Source organism: Neovison vison, chromosome 6, assembly GCF_020171115.1.
Source record: "Neovison vison isolate M4711 chromosome 6, ASM_NN_V1, whole genome shotgun sequence".
Taxonomy (NCBI): Eukaryota; Metazoa; Chordata; class Mammalia; order Carnivora; family Mustelidae; genus Neogale; species Neogale vison.
Genome location: NC_058096.1, coordinates 98,890,903 through 98,912,604, shown reverse-complemented (window position 1 = coordinate 98,912,604; position 21,702 = coordinate 98,890,903). Strand labels below are relative to the sequence as shown.

Sequence of the window (21,702 nt, the reverse complement as noted above, 5' to 3'; positions counted from 1 at the left end):
TTGGGCTTCTGTGACAAAATACCACAGAATGGTTAGCTTATAAACATTTCTGATAGCTCTGGAGACTGGGAAGTCTAAGATCATAGATAGCACTAGCAGATTAGTGGCTGGTGAGGTCCCTCTTCCTGGTTCATAAAGAATACCTCCTCACTGTGTCCTCACATGGTAGAAGAACTAGGGAGGTCTGTGGGGCCTCCTTTTATAAGATCACTAGTCTTATTTGTGAGAAATATATGTTCATGACCTAAACACCTCCCAGAGGTCCCATCTCCTATTATCATCATATTGATGATCAGGATCAGAACATATGAATGGCGGGTGGAGGCACAATCTTAGTGATTCTCTCCCTCCTATTCATTCACATTCATATTTTCTGTCTGTCTGTTTGCCTGGATAGAGTCCATAGAAGCAAACTTTGCCATAGACCACCCAAAACCTCTTCTTTTGTACTTTTTTTTTTTTAACATTTAAAAATTTTTTTCCCCAATTTATTTATTTTAAGGAAAACATTATTCATTATTTTTTCACCACACCCAGTGCTTCTATCAGCAACTAACCAGTCTATCTTTTTACCGAGATTTCTTAGGTAGGACGCCGGCACTCTGTGAGGCAGCTATCAAGTTCTTCCAAGTAGTCATATTTAACCCTTTTTCACTGGACTTGAAGCTTCCTCCTTGAAAATAAATGGGACTTAACACCACTAGCATCTCTCTCTCAAAAAAATTAAAAAAAAAAAAAAAAAGAAAGAAAAGAAAAAAAAAAGTCTTCTGTATCCACTTTTCTATTTCTTAGCTTCTCCAACCTTTTATAGGGTAAAACCGGGTGATCATCTCAGAGAACTATGTTACCCTCCCTAGCCCCAAGTTCTGCATGCTGGTCCTAATCAGAAACACAGTACCAATTGTCTTCAAGCCTCAGCTTTAACTGAGATGTCAACAGTGTACTTTAACATTTTTATAGTTTTTGATATGAGTTGTCATTTTTAAAAAATCAGAAAACAGCATATCCTCTGAGTAACTATATATAACATAAATATATTTTATAATATAAGTAGGTATTATATTAATAATGTTTTGAGTATAATATGAAAAATACAAATGGTAAGTCAAGTGATTTTCAAAGTACATAATATAATTGATCAATTAAATACAGATCTATTTCTCACTTATTCAGGCATTTATTTCTTCCCTTAGAAAAATACTTATTTAATGTCTGCTCTACAATAGGAATCTATTATAGGGCTGAGCAAATTTGATTCACTCCCTCATGGAGTCTGCAATATAATCTATTATAAAAAGAGTATCTTTCACATTGCACAATTTTTGGATGTTTGGAAAGAACTGACATAGTCCTCGAGCATGAGCAGAGATGGGAAACCAGTAAAGAAGAGAGAGAGCAATGGATGCACAAAAAACAGTCTGCCAATCTGATCATAAATTGGTGAAAAGTAGTAGTAGGAAGGAACCTGTGACATACAGAGTTAATGCTGAGGTAACTTAATAAATGCAAGTACTTGTGATAAGGCATGTTGTTAGCATGACTATTAGGGAAAAGGTAGTTTTGGGATGGGAATATGCTATTTGGAGAAAGTTGCTGTAAACATATTTGTACCAAAATATTGATTAAAGAAAAATCTCTTATCTCCATAAAGAAAAATATGCAGCTATCTGATGGAGTGCAGTTGTGAATGTATCCAACCACTGAACACTGCCTGGTAATATAATTGCTAGTGGTTATATTTTTGTAGCTAGCTTTGAAATATTTATATATATATATATATACTTCAGCTCATATATATATATATATATATTTGGTTTTTAAGTTTAAAAGGAGAAAATATGCCTTACTGTCACGCAACTTCTTGAAATATTTATATATATATATATACTTCAGCTCATATATATATATATATATATATATTTGGTTTTTAAGTTTAAAAGGAGAAAATATGCCTTACTGTCACGCAACTTCTATTCTGAGGAAATGAATGATTATTTTTATTTAATTACATATTTAAAATTTTAGAATCAGCTGCCTGTTTGCAGAAAGGACATAAATCAGTTTTTGAAGTTGTCTGCAATGCTGGGGGACAAAATAAGGCAAAGAAAGCAAGAGAAAGAAAATAAATATGTAGGCTGGTTAGTACACAAAAGGCTTATAGACCCCTTCTCCCCCTCCCCTTGTTCCAGGGAGCTGACCCCTTCAGAGAGAGTGTCCCAGGCTCTGAGTCCGCAGTATCCCTGCTGGGGTCAGCCAGTGGGACAACCAGTAGGATGCTATAGAACAGCAGAAATGGAGAAGCTGTGGTACTTCTTACTTTCTCTTTGCCTTCAGTAGCTGAAGCTATATCTTCACCACCGCAATTGTATATATAGAAATTTCCAGCTTCCACCAAGTTACCCCAGTCCCTTTGTCTCTTCAGCCTAGGCTTAGTAATGGCTTCTTTTCTTTGAGCTGCCTCACTGTCCTGACTGCCCTCTCAGATTTTTATCTTTGATGGAGTAATTTCTCTCCTTTCAGTGCCCTCTGCTTTAAATATTCAGAGAGTTTTCTGTTGTTTGTTAGATCATGACTGTTACAATTACTCTTTATAAGATAATGGGATAGCTCTCAGTTCAATTCTATATAAACAATTTTACATAGGGAAATATCATGGAAAGTCTTATCTGCATATTACCTGTTTATGCAACAATGAATAGCAGACACAGAAGGATACAGCAAACAAATTGCCATTAGTCATTCAGATGTGATCTTTAGGAAGAAAATAATAACTCACCAACATCAATACAAATGACATTCCAGCACATAGATTCAATGATACATTTTCAGTGGCTATGTTCCCTAGAAGATCCCTAAAAATGCACATATGCCAACACCTTGGCAGTAATGAGTGCATGTAATACAGGAAGACTATCCTGGGGAAGCAGTATCCCTCTCACGCCTCTATGTCCATGATTCACTTAGGACTGTCCTTTCTTGGCACATATGGAAAATACACGGGAAAGCTGTTTTCCAATTCTTCATTTCATTAAAAATGTAACAACTCACCAAAGTTTCAAGATAACCTTTGCAATGCAACAAGTTTCAAGTTACCCACTAGTCATATGGCAATAGTGAAACTTTTCCCAAGAACTCAGAATTAATGCCAGTTAAAGAATATTTTCTGATCATTTAACTTAAAAATCAACACATTCTGGCTAGAGAGGTCATGTACAAACTTACCCTAGAGAGACCCTAGAGAGAACCCGATGTTTAAAAAAAAAAAAAAAAAAAAAGTGCTCACTGAGAAGCCCAAGGATGCAGGAAACCAAATACTATCCGTGTTTATCTTAGCTCTTAACCATAAGAGACAGTTACTTCAGCTCATAAATGAGGTTTATTTCGTTCTGGTGTCATTAAAATTTTCATTCATATGGCTAATGCCCTAGTTTTTATTACACATATATCCAGCTGTCTTTGCATCTCAATTTGGCCTACCTGGGCTTCCCAAGAGGGATAATATGCAATGCCTGGAATATTTTAGTCTACACAGTAGTTGTAGTTCTTATAATCAATTAATAAAACAGCATCATAAATTCATATTATAGTATCATAAATCTGAAATGTGCACCCTCTCTGTGAAGGGTATGTTGGTAAGCTTTGTTGCTCAGCTTGCTGGACTAATCTTAAACCATGGAAAAATCATAAACTCAATACTCCCTGTGAGATATCTTTCCCAGGAAATGCATCGCACCAACATCCATTTCTTCTCCACTTACCTGAAAGACTTCTTAATATCTTCTGCTTGGATTGTCTCGAGAATCTCTTGGTATAACTGAAGATCAAGCGTTGCTGAAGATGTAGCATTTGAAGGACATTTTTTATGTGCATAATAGCCTATCAAAATCCCAAAAATAAATAAAATGATGGCTGTGCAAAGTACTTTTAAAAGGCGGCAAAAGTTGCAGGGGTTGCTCTTTGGTGCAGATCTTGTATAACGGGTAACATAGTCAGACTCTTCCTGAAGTCTCTGAAACCTTCCTTTGGGTGAAGTTGCCGGTTGAATGGAATCAAGATTGAGATCTGCAGTCTCTGGATTCTCCAGGTTCTGATTCTCAGCACTATCTAGTTGGAACTGGTCAAAACCAGGCTCCTCCAGTTCCTTTTCCATGTCCCATTCTAAGTCTAGGGCAGTGGCTTGAAGGTCATCATTGTCTAAGTACTGTGAATGCCCTGGTGCTCTTTGATCTGCATTCACCTTCTGATAGGCCATCTTTTTACCTGTAAAAATAAGGGAAGCATGTTTTCTTAAAATAAGCTGTAAAATAAAATAAAGGAGACTCATTTAAATTGGAGTGGGGAGATCAGAAGGGGGAGATCTCATACCTTGCCCTCAGCCAATGACACATCCCAACAGAAAGAGACATACCTTGCATTCCTAACTCAAAGAAGCTTACTTTATTACGCCAGCAGGAGAAAGAAAAATTTTCTCTCTGTTGGGCAACAAGCCTAGCAAGTAAGAAAATACAATAACTCAGCCAACCAGAACCCATCACCACTGAACTCTCACTTTGCTTCAATAGACTTTTCATTCAAAGCAGCCCTCCCGTCCTTCTTTTACTCAATAAAGCAACAGTTCTCTCCACTGATCTCCAAACTTTCCTATGGTTTGCCAAAGTTTGCAGGTCCTGAATTGCAATTCCTCTGCTATTCCAGAAAAAAACCATTTGCAGATAAAATAATTGACTGTTTACTTTTAAGGTTGACAAAACAAATAATAATGAAAATCACCATGGTGAAAACAAAAGAAAGCAGCAATCCAAATTAGATACCCATAAAATTTTAGTGATTATAATCAGGAGAAATATATTGTCCCTATAGAAAAACCATATATTCATTAATTATTTAATCTTCTGCTTTACTGTTGATGTTTACAATAGGAAGAAAAGACAAAAAAAAAAAATAAAAGTAGCATAAAGTAGAAGATCCTTGGAGAAACTATGAGAAAACATAAGATTGACATACACACAATCATTCCTTTGAAGCTCAGGAGAATAAAAAAAGTCAGTACAAGTGCACTGAGGATAATATATTATAATGAAGGCAAAATTTAAGCTTACACATTGTCAAAATCACTTTTAAGGAAAACTAAGGGCAGAAGCAATAAAGCTGTGGTTTAGTAAGTGAAAGAAGAAAAAAAACAGACTCTGGGATGATTTATATTATGAGAGCTATATTTAAAAAGATATTCAGGGTAGAACAGAAATAAAAACTCAATGGATAGGAACACTATTGAAATACAAGAAGCAAAATATGGTATGGTTACCTCGTCATGAGTTATCAAAAGGACTGGAAACTTTAAGGCTACCACAGAAGACCAAATGTTCTGTGAACCTAGTGACATGAATTGGCCTGGATCACTGAACTTTAAATCAAAGTCTGTGATGGCATCCATCCAAAAAGGGAAGCCTTATGCCAGCTAGGAGAGCTTGATTTCATAACCTTGCTAGAGGAATGGCAGATGGAGATTTTCTCCCCTACACAGTTTTGGATGACAGTTTGTTATATCCTGCAGAGTGGTATTAAGCTAACTGGGCTAATTAACTACAAGTGGTCTTTAGTCTGTATTCAGTAACCCACTGGTGTATTATGGCTACAGATTAGGAGTATTTATACTTAAATTTTCTGTGTATTAGATTTGTCATCCCAGCTGGATTCTAAGGTCCCTCGCTATGTTTTATGGTTTTTCTATGCGTCCCACTGTGGTGGGTGAAGAACAGAGCTCAACAGACAACTGATTATCTAACTGCCTTAGGACCAGTGGTTAAATAAACTCTAATAAAAAGATACAAACAGGGACTTCATGAAAGGGAGTGGCATCACGCACGGAATCATGGGTATATACAGCCCTAATCTGGGTTTGCATAGGTCCATGTTAATTAAAACGTTCTGAACTTTTCAGAGAATTCAAACATAATTAAATATTCATCTTAAAAAATAAAAATTATAATTCTGTCTAGATATCTCTTCTGCTACCTCATAATCTAGGATTCATTCTTACCCAGAGTTGACTCAATAACAAGAAGTAATGCATGACAGGTTTTGGGATAGGCAATGAAAACAAATATAAATGGGTCCTTAGTCCTCAAGTAAAGAACTATTCAATAAGAGATAAATGCATGAACGAACTTATATGTTAAATAAAAAATGCCCAGTGCCAGGGAGACTCAGGGGTGACTGGCTGTAGCATAGACTATGGGAAAATGTTCCCCAAGAAAGTGATCTCTGAGATACTTCTGGCAAAAGAGGAAGAGTGAACTAGGGATGGCCAGGGTGGGTAAAAGGATGACAATCAGGAAGGGGAAAATTTACAAACACACAGAGGAATGAGAATGAATAGAGCATGGGCATTTTAAAAAATCCAGAACTACCAGCAGACTATATACAAAGAAGGAACGCATGGGCCAGAGATTCAGAGAAAAAAGCTAGGAAAGCGTGACTTTGGGCAAAAGGCTTAGCTTCTGTGCAACCTATGGTCTTCATCTATGAAATGGGCATGGTAATAATATAAACTTCATAATGTTTTCATTAGATTAAGATGGTGCATCTAAAACATACGAGTGTTGCATAGGCTATATTTAGAAGGAATATAGTATTAGAGGAGAGGGGATTAGGCAGGATTGTTGGAAAAAATGAATTTAGTAATGCAGAAGAAATTATATGGGTCTGTAAGACATCATGGAGAGGGGTAGGTTTATGATATTCACCATGGACATTCATACATATATATGCTAGTTGTGATTTAGTTGTTTACATTTAGTCTATATGTAGAGACAAAAGAGAAAAACACTGCATGACACACCAATTGTTATCATGAGGTGTTTATTTGATACTATATGTCATAATAGCCTCTGGAATGATTTTTCAGGCCGTCTCCCATTGAGCCTACCTCCTTCCCTTTAGCTTAGCCTAGTTTCCAAAATGATTCAAGGAAGCACAACCTTTGAATATTCGGTCATACCAAGACAGGCAGAAAAAGAGAGTAATAATTGGATTTAGTAATAGTTATTCATCTACTTCAAGTGATAATTTATTAAATGGTAGAGGAAGGCTCCAAATCACACTTGGTTAATTTTTTTTTTAATGGTAAAAGAAAATACTGGAGGATAGGAAAAATTTGAAAGTAGCAGAAATAAAGACTTGCTAAAATCCATACACATAAGAGGAAAATTCCTAAAGCAGAAGAGGAAACTGAGATCCAGAGGTGAATTATTCTTTAGACTAAGAAAAGTGATGTTTGGGTACATTTTTCTTTAAACGATTTGTGGTTTTATAAAAATATGAGATTAATAAGTTGGCAGTAATGTAATATTAAATACCCCACAATTCAACCTATTTTAACATATATTATAAAATACTGCAATTCTGTACAGTAGTCAATTTTTTTCTTATTTAGCTTAACCATCAATAAATCCCAGCTATCTGGCCATGGTATTGTGATGTTTACTTCTTTAAGTGTTCACTTTATGCATTATTGATTAATTTATTTAGATACTGTCCCAAAGTGGTTTCTTAGACTTCTCCTGCTTTTCATTTTAATGAATCAGAGTCTCTGTCTTTAAAGGTTGTTTGAAAAATTAAACTGTAGACCATGGTTTACGCTCAAGGAAGACTTGGCACACAGGAGTTACTACGGAAACACGAGATCTCTAATTATGACCTCTAATACAAACATTCAAAGTCATTTCTCCACAAATCATTTAAAAACCAACTGCAGTGATGAGGCAGAGTTTTCATTTCTAGCCTGACAATAGGCATTTCATCACACGTACATCAGCAATTTAACGCTTTTCAAACATCAGACAGAGCCATCAATTAGAATGTAATGCAGATACAGATATGAAGTCCTCACCATGCTGGGGATCTGCCTGACACCTTTACTACTGCTTCTGAACCCATTACACATTTATAAATTTACCCTCAATTCTCTCTTCTAGGAGAACAGTAACTGGGTCAAAGGTAAATGGAGCCATTTGATGAAACAACTTCCACAGTATTTCAGGAAAACATCCAAGGAAATAAGTATGTGAGAACATAAACAATGAAGCATTTTAACCATTTATATGGGAAAACAAGTTACATATATATTATATACATGTTCTATATTATATATATATGTATGTATTTTATATAAATTTAGAAAACCATTTATCCTTAAAACTACCTTGCTTTGAGGAATATAGTATAGCTTTTTTGCAAAAATACATATAAATCCCTGCCTTGAGAGTTCTGTTTCACTTTTTTCTAAAATAAATGCCTCAAAAATAAGCCCAAATACTGAACTACTGAATGAAAGTACCATTATTCAATTTCGAGTCAGCACAAATTATTTTATCCACACTACAGAGAATGCAGCTTTCCTTAAAATAGCTATGCTCTGGGCACCTGGGTGGCTTAGTGTTGACTCTTGATTTCCACTCAGGTCATGAACTCAAGGTTGTGAGATCACTCCCCACATCAAAACCTGGGAACCCCGGAGTCAGCTCCATGTTCAACAGGATGTCTGCTTCTCTCCCCCACTCTCATTCTCTCCTCCCCACCAGTGTGCACACTCACACACTCTCTCTCTAAGATAAATAAATCTATAAAAATAAGTAAAATAAAATAAACTATTCTCTGAGGTAAGTAGAAAATATAACAGTGTTTTTACCAGAACTTCAAATTCTCAACTATAATAGAAAAGATATATTATAAAAAGAAATTTTCAGCAAAATCAGCATGTCTTAGATATGATCATATAATTAGGCTATTCAAACTTCATATATTTTCTATTACTGATATTCACTTAATTTATACTGTCATATTATTTTACACCTAGGTCTATTTGAATAATTTAAAAAACTACATATAGTAGATTTTAGAATCTGCCACATGACTCTTTCTCTAAAAGAGATACATAGTTGACCCTTGAACAATGTGGGGTTAGAGGTGCCAACCTCACAAACAGCTGAAAATCCATGTACAAATTTTGACCCCCTCCAAATTTAACCAATAACTGACTGTTGTCTAGAATTCTTACCAATAACAGTCAAGGAATGCATATTTTGTATGTTAGATGTAGGATATACTGTATTCTTAAAGTAAGCCAGAGAAAAGAAAGTATCCTTAAGAAAATCCCAAGGGAAGGGGGGTACCTGGGGGGCTTAGTCATTAAGCGTCTGCCTTCAGCTCAGGTCACCATCCTAGGGTCCTGAGATTGAGCCCTGCATTGGGCTCCCTGCTTGGTGGGAAGCCTGCTTCTCCCTTTCCTACTCCCCCTGCTTCTGTTCCTTCTCTGTCTCTCTCTGTCAAATAAACAAATAAAATCTTTAAAAGAAAGAAAGAAAGAAAGAAAATCTCAAGGAAGAGAAGATACATTTTCAGTACTACACTGTATTTGGGGGGGAGGGGGGAAACCCATGTATAACGGGACTGGTGCAGTTCAAACCAGAGTTCTACAAGGGTCAACCATACTTACTTAAGGTGTAGACCAGGTCATAGAAGCTTGTTACATTTCTTTAAACAGAAATATCTGTAGCACCCTTACATTCTGTATTATTCCACTTAGCCTTTTTTATAAAATCCAATTTTTGTGAAAAGGAGAGTGTATTTTCCATGTTGTCAACATCCCTTCTTCACTTAGGTGAGATCCTTTCCCACCCAGGCCCACACCAAAGGCTAAATTGTTTTTAAAAATTCAATATACTAAAACATTCATCTTTTATATATACTTATCATCTTATACAAAAGAGAAAGCAGATACAAGTTGAACTAAAAGGTATTTTTTTCTAGGTTATGACAGGCTTAGATCAATAAAAAATGAATTTGTATTCTTACTGAGCATATGATTAGTTTAAAAATAAATTGTTACTTCTGAATGCTTCCTTTCACACATTTTCACTGGCTGAAATTAAATAAATTATATAGAAATAAAAGATGAATACAAAACAGGCAGAAATTTCAATACGTAACATACAGTCTCTGACTGCTGCAGATCTAGCCTAACAAAACGAATGGCTGGCAAATATTTCAGATGATAAATACATGTTAAATAGAAATTTCATTTAAAAGTTATATGTTACTAATGCCACTTAGAAATATGGTCACAGCACTATTATTTTCTTGCTCAGCAATCACAATGATGAAATTTATTATGCAAATGCTTTGCTTTTCAATCTCTAAATTAGTATACTGTATAAGCAAACTACTTGATTCATATCCTAGCTCTGCTATGAAATTTAGACCAGTTACTTAGTATCTTTATGCTTAAATTCCACATTTTTAAGATGGAAATAACAGCACTGTATCTTTAGCATTACTATGAATAAATGAGATAAATTATTAAAGGTGCTTAGAACAAGATCTAACACAAGGTAAGTGATCCACTAATAAAGGGCTACTCTAGACACATAAGTTGAAGAGAATAGAAGAATTTGGAGCTTACAACTCTAAAGTACAGACTTAGTTAAATTAAATTATTTCCAGAGGCCATAAGTTTCAGTAACAAGACCCTAGAGGTAATGAGAAATTGAGCAGTGGACTCAAGCATTTTTGAGAATGGGAAGTCTTCTAATTATTAGCTATGGCTCAGATAAGAGAGAAATGTGGTTAATATTTATATAGAAGTTATGATTATATTTCACTTACAACCGCCACTTCTATATTTTGTTATTACAAAATTTCTTTTTAGTCTGTTTACAAAAAGAACACCAAAGTTCTTCTCTAACATTAAAGAGTTTGGTTTAAGTGTTTCAGGAATTAGTGATAATTAGTCATAAACATGAGTTATGTATGTTTGTTGTAGAAAACCTTGTTTGTCCCAGGTGACTGACTTCATGTAATGGCTCAGATGATACTAACAGTGTTTTTAACTCAAACAATATAAGAGATTGGGTAGATCTTATTAGCATTAGAAACACATACAAGAGTTTTCCTACTTGTAGAAGTTATTTTATAAGCAAAATAAATAAATGACTCTGGCAGATTAACTTTAAAACATAAGGCAGAATCTCAATTTCCTATGACAGTTCTATGATTGAATCTTTATTGTACAATGGAAAAAAAATGTTCGTATAGTGTTTCCTGAAGCTTTGAATGTCAAATCATTTGCTGGTTTGAGCAGATTGATTCGAGGCAAAGGCATTTCTTAGAAATGTCAGTGCATCATCAAAAGGCATTCATTATGCACCTCCATGCAGTATTACTTTAGATGCTGTGCCAGTGAACTATATGAGCGCCCAGAGGAATTTTTTTACATTTAAGTTTAAGAACATTCCTTATAGGCTAAAAACATTTGACATAAATTTTTCAGTATGAACCTCATTTGTATAAACAAAGCCCATGTTTGTGGAGTAAATATTTGTTGTTGAAAGCTTTAATGGTCTCAACTTGAGAGCAGGGCCAAAGATAAAACTATAAAAAACAGTAATTCAGAAGACTCTGTTTGTTGACTTAATTTTTTAGTATAATGAGATTTTTTTTTTTTTCTATCTGGCTTTGAGAAGTGGCCCTGGCAATTGCTGTAGCATCTGTAAATGCATTAAGAATTCCTTATTTAATTGTAATTTTGTGTGTCAACTGCATAAAAGGAATGACAATAATTATTTGTTGTTCATGCTTCACTAATTGAATAAAGAGTATATATAAAGTAAAGGGAAATTATCTGTGTTTTATTTTTAGGAAGAAGAAGAGTCAAAACCTACTCTTAAATGGGTAATAATACGCTAAACTTGGGCAGAGCAGATAATCAAGCTGGAGAGTATCAAGCTAAAACTTTACTCTGAGGTCTGAGTTACCTGATCACTAAATGACATGTAAAAAGTATGCTTATAGGACACCAAATTAATGAGCTATAAATTTAAAAATGCAGTCAAAACCATTTGAAGGAAAATTATTTTATGAAATCCAGCAGGTTTGTGTAAATTTGTTTTACATCGCTTGCATATGTATGACCACCTGCCAGCTCCCGGAGTGGGCCAGCCATTCTTTCGGTACCTGTGTGCACCTGCAATTTGTGCAACACACTAACTGAATGGTAAGTTGGGCTCATCGGAGTTCCTGTATTTATGATAAGGCTTTTCAATACTAGAATGATATCATTCAGTTCAGGCAAAATTTGGCAAGCAGAAGAATTAATTTAAATTGACTAAAATGAGGTGCACGTAGGTGGCTCAGTTGGTTAAGCATCTGCCTTCTGCTCAAGTCACGATCAATCTCTAGGTCCTGGGATTGAGACCCCTGTTGGGCTCCTTGCTCAGCAGGGAGTCTGTTTCTCCCTCTCCCTCTGCCCTCCACCACACAGTGCTCTCTCTCTCTCCCAAATAAATAAATATATATTTTAAAAATTGACTAAAATGATACAGAGTATATACTCTGAGTCTTAACCACCATCACAAAACTCTTTCTACTCAGTGATATGTAAACAGTTTTTGTTCCTGCCATGGACTAGTTTCCTGGTCCTTTTTGGTATCTGCTTCTACCTAGACTCTTTTTTTTTTTTTTTGGCCTTGTCATCAATTCTATTTATAGAAATATTTCTGTAGTCTGTAGAAATATTTATATATTTCCATCCATAGAATTTACATCATTTTCACCTTCAGAGTATTTGAAGTGGCTTACATTAGAAATGCCACACACAAGATAAATGAAAACACAAAACTACAAATTATAGAAGGGTGGAGGAGAATAAATTCTGAGTGTCTGGCTGAAGAAAGCCACTATAATTGACTTTTAATGTCATTCTAGCTTCACTGCAGTCAGGGCGAAGAAGGCTCTCTCAGGGTCTTTTCAAGTTCCATCACCTTCACCTAATCTCCCTCGCTAATGCACAAGGCTGTCAATCTTGGCTGAAGAGTTTGTTTTTAATTTTATTTTTTTCTAAGTTATTCTTCCTTGTGGTTGCAGATTTCTATGTTAAGAAGATACTTCTCTCTATCTGGTCAGAGAAATCTGTGACCCTCTTTTTTTTTTTTTTTTTAACCTTTTACACTTAGATTCTGATAAACAGAGGTAACAACATGCCCATATTAAGGTATCCAAAACAAAATGCAAACAGATGACTCACTGACCCCTTAAAATAAGCTAGGACTTACTATAACATTGAGGTTTTATAAATGTCATGTCATTTAGTCAAATAATCCTATACGTTAAGTGGTATTATTATCACCATTTTATAGACGAAGTAGAGATGAGGCTTAGAGGTTGACCTTTCTCCAAATTTGCATAGCTATCAAAGGGCAAGTAGCTGGAGTATAATACTCAACCTGTCAAATTTCCAAACCTACTCTTTTAAACAGTACAACATTCAGACTCTCTAGACATACCCAAGGTTTGCATATTAATGAATTCAGAGATCTTATTAATTAAATGATCTCCACCAATCTGACAATAAGACCAGGAGTCTCGATGCCCATGAAATCTGAATGGCCCTGCCTTGACCCTTAGATCTCTGGGTGCTGCTCTGACACCAGGACCCAAAAAGATCTCTATTGCCCCCTCTCCACAGCACCCCAGCAGGCATCCATGTTTCCTGGCACTGTGGTTTTGAATCACGGAGAACCGCTTCCAAGTACATTGCTCTGAGGAAAAGACCACAACCTCTACTTCATGGTCTCCTCCTAGGAACACTTTCAAAATTTCTCTTTTCTCCTGCTGCTGAGGGACAAAGAAAAAAACAACTATGTTTAGAACTTGAAAGCTACAGTTTACAAACAACCTGCTACTGACCTGTTTTCAGCCATTAAAACCCTCTGTCCATCATGTCCTACTCCCTACTACGTGTGGTTTACACAGGCCTAAGAGGGCTTCAAGGGTGTCAAGAGTTAACAGTCAATACAATCACCACTTGGCTCTTTGAGAGCTGTCTGCCAGGAGGAGCCTCTTAGCTTGATAGATATACAGCAATTTTTTATCCTTTCAGCCGGTGTGAATGATCTTAAATTGCTGTTTTTTTTGACTATGGCTTTCGGATTTCCCCGGAACAGACATATGAAGCTGTTATCTACATGAGGCCACTAAGCACTCTATTTTTCACATGTTCAAAGGTAATTTATTGGTTTACTTTTTAAATATCTTCACTCTTCAATAACTATCAACAGGTTCTATAAACTGGAAGTGCTTTATTCTAAAACTCGTACTGCTATTTCCTAAAATCATAACACAAAAAGACTTCATGAGGTCCAGGGGAATAATCTAGTGTACCCAGAATCTGTGCTTTTTATTTTCTGAAACTGCTCTTTTCATACTTGTTTCTTTAGGATGTTACCAGGAAAAAAATGTTAATATATTGTGATATCGTGATTAACTGGTGGGAAAGAAAGGAGCCTGGGAAAACACATCGGTACAGTTTATTTATATTACTGTGAAACTATGTATCATATGAGCCATTCCAAATCTTACTGGATAAATTCTGGAAATCTATTCTTTAGCTAAAGATCACCAAGGAAGATCTAAATATAAAAATTTTAGTATTCATCTTCTGAACTATTAGACCATGAGCTAAAGAAAATTAAAATTGGTGATTTAACCCAAAATACTACAATGATAGGAATTCATTATACTTAATAGCATGGTAGCTCATGGTAGAAATTCACTTAATCTTAGGACTAAAAATTAGTTTAAGTGAATTATGATGTTTGTCTAAGTAGTAGGAATACATTAATGGGAAGAAAATGCCAAATCATAACTACATACATTTGAAGTTAAACAAGGATATATTTTTATAGTATTTTATTCTAGCCTTCTCACCGATACAAAAAGGGAATTTTGTCTTTAAGAAAAGGTGACAATTATTATTTTAAATCATGAAATTCAAGTTCTTTCTTTAAGTGACCTTACTTTAAGTATAATACTAATAATTTCCAACATTTTTAAATAAAAAAGCATGTATTATATAATAAGAAACAGGATGAGGAATACTATAAAAATATATTACATCTGTGTGACAGTTTGAGAAGTTAATTTTTATTACAAATTTACATATATGCTCACTAATTGTTTTAGGCAAATTAAAGCAACTTACAATTTACTAAAAACTATATTAGGCACTGCTTATGTCATTTATATTTTATTTATGAACAGGAATATTATAAAAAATGGAAGACCTCCAATGGCACATAAAAGTAAAGCTGATATGAAATTAAATGTCAGGCAAAAGGCATGAAAATGCAATATTCACAAAGACATTAAATGTAAAACATTTAACAGAACTTTTATATAATTGACACCTTTGAAAGGTAGTTTATTATAATAATGCATGCACAATTTTAAAATTCACCTAACACTTCAGTTTTAAAATGTCAAATATTATTACTTTACCAACATGAATTTTAGCTTCCTTCTCATTTTCTATCTTCCCACAACGCATCCTTTATCTTTTTCTTTATATTTTTTCCCTCTTTCCCCATTATTTGATTTTTTTTTCTTCTCCATTCTTATTTCACTATTAATGTCTTAGGCATTCATTGAAGAGTAATAAAACAAAGTTTGTTCTATTTTTTCTATGTATTGAAAATGATATATCCTGAACTACAAATAATCAATGGATTCTTTTTATTTGAAACGATTACTTGATGACCAAGCCAAAGATTGTTTTGCATTAGCATGTCAAGTATGCTTAATCTTTAGCCTTCAAAATACTAGTAAAACTCAATATATCTGCTGCTTGGGATTTCCACAGTATGATGCTGTATAGGAAATACTAAAGCCTTTTCGACCTAACACTTTTACAAAGACTCCCTTGCTATTATGACTGGTGGTATTTTTCGTTCCCATCATCCTCCATAGCTATAACCTACATATTTCCCCCATAAAATCTTTTTCAATGATATATCTTAGAAACAAAAGCATTATTATTTTTTTTATGCTTACCACCTTCTGTCTTTTTAAGACCTCGATCCTTTACCAGGTAAGGATTGAGATCTTTAATCATTTCCTGAGTAATTTAAGACACTTAAAAGCTCAAAATAATGAAAATATTGTAGATTTTGCCTAAAAAGGAGATTAAGAGTGTGGAAAACAAAAATTAAGTTCAGAATTAAGATAGGAACATACATTGCAACAAAGTTGTAAGTAGTAGATGACCTTGATTAATTTAAATTAGGCTAGAGTTTTTTCTTTTGTTCTTAAAAAAAGCATTTATGTATATATTATATATTATATAAACAAGTGTAATATAGAAACAACACTATGAACACACAGCACTTGAACCTCGTAAATGTGGTTCCAGATTTTGTATTCTTAGCCTCTCTGCTATAGTGACAGAAAGCAATCAAATGAAGGCATATTTTTAATTCTTCTAAAATTAAAATAAATAAATAAATAAAATAATATCACTCAATTTTCCCACAATCAATTCCTAACAATTTTTTGTAGTATGACACTTTCCCATAAGTTCCATCCTTATGTAGCCTTTTGGGAGAAAGGAAAAAAGAAAAAGTTTTTTGGGAAAGAAAAAAAAGAAAATGGAGAGAAAAAAATGAGCAAGCTCACACATTCACTGCAGGTGTAAGTCTCCACACTATGGCCTCATTAAAGTTGCTTGTGGCTTCCCCAAATATACTTGACAGCCATGCTCTTAGCTACTGGATACCAGTATTTGTGATTTTAATTTCTAAATTTTTCTTTTCAATAGACTTTTCCTCTCTGACTCCAAGAATTAGGTCTTATTCATATTTTTATTTCCCACCATTTTGTAATAATTAGTTAACTAGGTAAATATTTGTTGGACTAAACCCATCATTTTGCTACTCCTAAATATTCATTTTCTCCTCATGTTTATACCCAAACTCTTTCAGGAATACACACATATCTTAAGAGCAATTATCTAACTTAAATGTGACAGTTTTTAAATATACAGATTAACGATAGTGTTATATTTATTTGCTGAAGTGTTTTCTGAGAACCCTAATTAAGGCCTGAGTAACTTTTCCAGTGAAGGAATTCTTGGAGCACTGAGGGCCGAGAAGTCCATTTACCCTGACTGGGAGAGACCATGTGGAGAAGAAGCTGAGCTCAGGCACCCAAACCAAAGTGCCACACACACACATACACACATAAGACCAGAGCAGCCACCAGCTGGTATTTATCAAGTGACAAGCATATGGAGCAAAAGAATAAGCTAGCTGACACCTGCCTATATTCTTCATCAAACATATGTAACAGAATAGCTGTTGTTAAAAGCCACTGTATTTGGGGGCTGTTTGTCAACAATGAATAAATAACTAGAACCAATGACCAGTGAAGCTATTTTTCCAAAACAGAAATCTGACCAGGTGATTTGACAGCTTAAAATCATATGAGATGTTTTATTCTGAACTAATACGACATTCCATGGACTCCTTTCCAAGACACCTAAGACCTTTATCACACCTGGGCCAAACCTTCCATTCCCATCCTTTACTTACCGTTTCAAGTCTCCTCTAGGCACACATTACATGTTTTCTTCCTCTGACTCATTTGCTCAGGTTCAGATTCTTGATTTTAGTTTATTTGTCTGTTATCTTTTATCTTTGCAGACTAGCACAGTATCCAAGACCCTCCAGCTGTTCAATAGATAATAGGCTACAAATAAGCATGGCATCTTGAAGAGATGATAGAATTTAGGGTAAGATAATTGTTGTTTTACCGGCAAGGTGTCTTATAGCAATTACTTCAGTTCATTCAGCCTTTAAAAGATACATACTTCTAAGAGCTGAGTAATGAATATATATTTCTAAGAGCTGAGTAATGAATAATGCTAACTATTATAACCACAGAGAGCTGATAAACTGTAAACCAAATATAAATGCTATTGTTTTAAAATTATAAACTACTAGGAATCACGAGATCCACAATTACTAGCTATGCTCCCCAGGGCAAACCACTTTTCTTCTTAGGTCAAACTAGATTGGTGTGTGTGAAAACCAAATGAGGTAATTCATAAATATGTGCTTTAAGTACTATTTATGAGTATCATATAATTAATGAAAGATTATTAATAAGGAATAAAATTCCATTAATACTAATTAAAATAATCACCCTCACGTGTATACCATACTCAGTCACCCCAATTCCCGAATATTGCTGATGTAATTGCTTAAGGTAAAGCCACAAGTGAATTTACACTACAAGTGCCTGAATTTCTCTTTTCCATGAACAAAACACAGATCCCAGAATGAGAGGGTGGACCCAGAAACTTTTGGGGGGTGTGCCAGATGTGAAGATTGTATCCAGCAAATGGGGGAAACAAGAACAGAAGGAGAAAGGAAGCAGCCTATGAAGAGTTAGTGCCTGGAAAATCCATCCCGGGACTTACCAACTTCAAGCCTCTTAAACACATTTTGAAGGTATTTACTTATGCCATTGAGAACTGGTGTCTGTAACACAGGCATACACAGAGTCAAAAACAAAATCAGGTCCTCTATTTTGGGGAGGGGGGATGTGAAGAGATCTATAGGAGAAGATTAATCCAACTCCCCTCCTGCACATAATACATTTTTGAAAGGAATCTATCCAGAAAAATCCATTTAGCTATGCCCAGAACAATCAGGACTGACTGTGTGGAGATTGAAGTGCCTCAGTCCATCTGCTGATGATATTTATTGCTTTTTGGCACCTTCTACATATTTACCAAGCCTATGTAAAAGAAAGCTATGCTTCTTATTTCTAGGACAAAAGCAGATGGTGCTCCAGCAGGTAATAATTTAATTAAATGGCTCCTAAAGCATGAACAAATTGTTCCAAAGAAAAAAGAAAATATTTTTATTTATTCTTTAAAAATAAGGAGGGTAAGAAAAAACTAATCAAGTTTGACTTTTTTAAAGCAACACAATCATTGTTTACTAAATTTCCTGTTCTTAAAAACAAAGTGCTTCTCCCTATCTTCCTTCTAAATCAAAATCAAAATTATAAATAATATTGATTTGTTCCTCAACTTTCATTAGATCTCTAAGAAATTACTTCAAGTTAAAGTGAAACATTTTTACTAAAGTTGGAATCAGATATTCTTGGGACTCAGACTAATTTTTGTGATAGTCAAATTAAGTTGCATAATGTACTTAATGGGCCAAATGGGATAGAATAAACTATATACCTAAAATATAGATTCTAATAATTGAAAACAAAATTTGCCATTCCAGTTAGAGCCAGAAGGCCCTTTAAAGCCCCTGTGATACATATATTCAGGACATCACAATACTAGAAAAAATAACAATTTTACCATGTAACACAGTAAAGGTCAGTCACTTGGAGTTTAGGATGGAAATGGGTATGAATCCCAGTACTGCCACACCCACTTACAGACTGCATGAGTTTAGGAAAGGAGATTAATTTTTCTAAGATCCTGTTTCCTAGCTGGTACATACATATATATGATTACATGCAGAATGACTATAGCTATAGAGTCACTTTGAGAATTCAATGGATAAATTCCAAATACTTAGCAGAGTTCTTAAAACAGAGTCAACATTCTACAAATGGCTGCCAGTCACCATCACCTTTAAGATTTATTAAGCAATAAGAATATGTGTATACTGGAGCTATAAAAATTATAAACCAAAATATGTAAGAAATTGCTTCAAATAAATTACAATCTATTAGCAAAGATGAAACTAACTTATATACACACTTAAAGTGTAATCAAGAAGTAACTGTGGGATTTAAAATAAGAATTCAGTAATGTTTAAATTAAGAAGAATTTTGATGGGAATTAGAGCTGTAGCTTGAAAAATGGATACGGCTTGAGAATGAAGAAGTCACTTAAAGAAATAATGAAGATGAGCTCAAGCAAGAATTCGGGAATGAGTTTCTGCATGTAAGAGTCAATGAACGTACTCTTTTAATTGAGAAAAAGGTAAATACCAGGGACTAGAAAAAAGTAAGTGTAGACTGATGGGAAAGGAAATGGTCTACCTATGTAAGGGCGGATCCTTCCAGGATAAAGTCACCATGAGATTTGTGCTTCACAAAATGATGATAGAGAGCAAGGAAAGCTAACATGAAGAACATTATTACAGTGAAGTAGGATAACCACGTAACACAGTGAAAACTGAAACCATTTATACTTTTAGCAAAGCTGGTTTACTTAGAGGACTCAAAGTGTGTATACTCATCTCCATAATTTTATGATCATTTTTAATTATACTAAGTGACATTTATAATATATATTATATTGAATACATGCTTATACTTAATATTATATGTAGTTCTGTACTTTAATTACTAAAAAATTATAATCTTCAGAAAAACAAAGTTAGAGGCATCCTGCTCCCTGATATCAAATTATATTACAAAGCTATAGTAATTAAAACAGTACAGCATTGGCACAAAAATAGACACATAGATCAATGAAGCAGATGAGAGAGCTCAGAAATGAGGCCATGCATTTATGGTCAATTAATTTATGACAAAGGAGCCATAATCTGTGACAATGGTGAAAGGACAGTCTCTTTACTAAATGGTATTGGGGAAACTGGACAGCCATGGGCAAATGAAAGAAAGTGGATCACAATCTTACTTACACCATATGCAATAATTAGCTCAAAATGAATTAAAGACTTCAATAATTAACTAAAAATGGATTAAAGATCTAAAAACCTAAAAGTCCTAGAAGAAAACATGGGCAGTACATTCCTTAATATGGGTCTTGGCAATGATTTATTTTTAATGCAAAAAGTAACAAAAGCAAAAATAAGTAAATGGGGTTACATCAAACTAATTCTTCTGCACACAAAAAAGGAAACCATCAACAAAAGGAAAAGGAAACCTATTGAAAGGGAGAAAATATTTTAAGCGATATATGTGATAATGGGCTAATAACCAAAATAAATAAAGAGCTCATACAAGTCAATAGCAAAAACAATCTGATTAAAAAAGGACAAAAGATCTGGATAGATCTTTTTCCAAAGAAGACATACAGATGGCCAATAGGAACATGAAAAGATTCTCTACATCATTAATCATCAGAGAAATGCAAATCAAAACCACAATGAGACATTACCTCATACCTGTTAGAATAGCTATTATCAAGAAGGCAAAAAAGAACAAGTGTTAGTGAGGATCTAGAGAAAAGTGAATCCTCATATACTGTTGTTGGAAATATAAATTGGTGCAGCTACTATGAAAAAGAGTATAGAGATTCCTCAAAAATTAAAGACTAGAACTACCATACAGGCCAGCAATTCCTCTTCTGGGTATTTATTGGGAGAAAACCAAAACACTAATTCCAAAAGATTTATGCACTATCATGTTTACTGTAGCATTATTTACAATAGCCAAAATATGGAAACAACCTAAGTGCTACGAGTCATTGATGGATAATGGATAATGAAACTGGTACACACACACACACACACACACACACACACACACGGGAATATTATTCAGCCATAAAAAAATAAAGAAATCTTGCCATGTGAGATGCAAATGTATATGAAACTACTTCATAGACATAGAGACAGATTGCTGGTTGTCACAGGCTGGGTGTGGGAGGTAGGAAAAGTGCGAATGAATGAATGAATTCATATTTCCATTATATATTATATGTATATATGAACTTTGCCTTTTGCTAAATTATAATGATAACAGCAATACATTTATTTTCCTATTCTCAGTCATTCATCTGTTCTCTAAATTCACTGTCAAAAATGATTGGGAAGAGAGGGGATTATATATTGATATTGCTTTGGTAGATCGGGAAACCATTTACTG

General features: G+C 34.4%; 1 protein-coding gene across 3 annotated transcripts in view; it reads right to left on the bottom strand.

Moving 5' to 3' along the window:
• NAALADL2 (N-acetylated alpha-linked acidic dipeptidase like 2) overlaps positions 1-21,702 on the bottom strand; it is a 1,286,203-nt gene that overhangs the window by 701,129 nt on the left and 563,372 nt on the right. For all 3 annotated transcript variants that reach the window (XM_044251814.1, XM_044251815.1, XM_044251812.1), the window contains one exon: positions 3,759-4,260. In XM_044251814.1, the coding sequence (XP_044107749.1) occupies positions 3,759-4,252 (494 nt within the window). In that variant the 5' untranslated portion in view covers positions 4,253-4,260. The remainder of the gene's footprint in view (positions 1-3,758; positions 4,261-21,702) is intronic.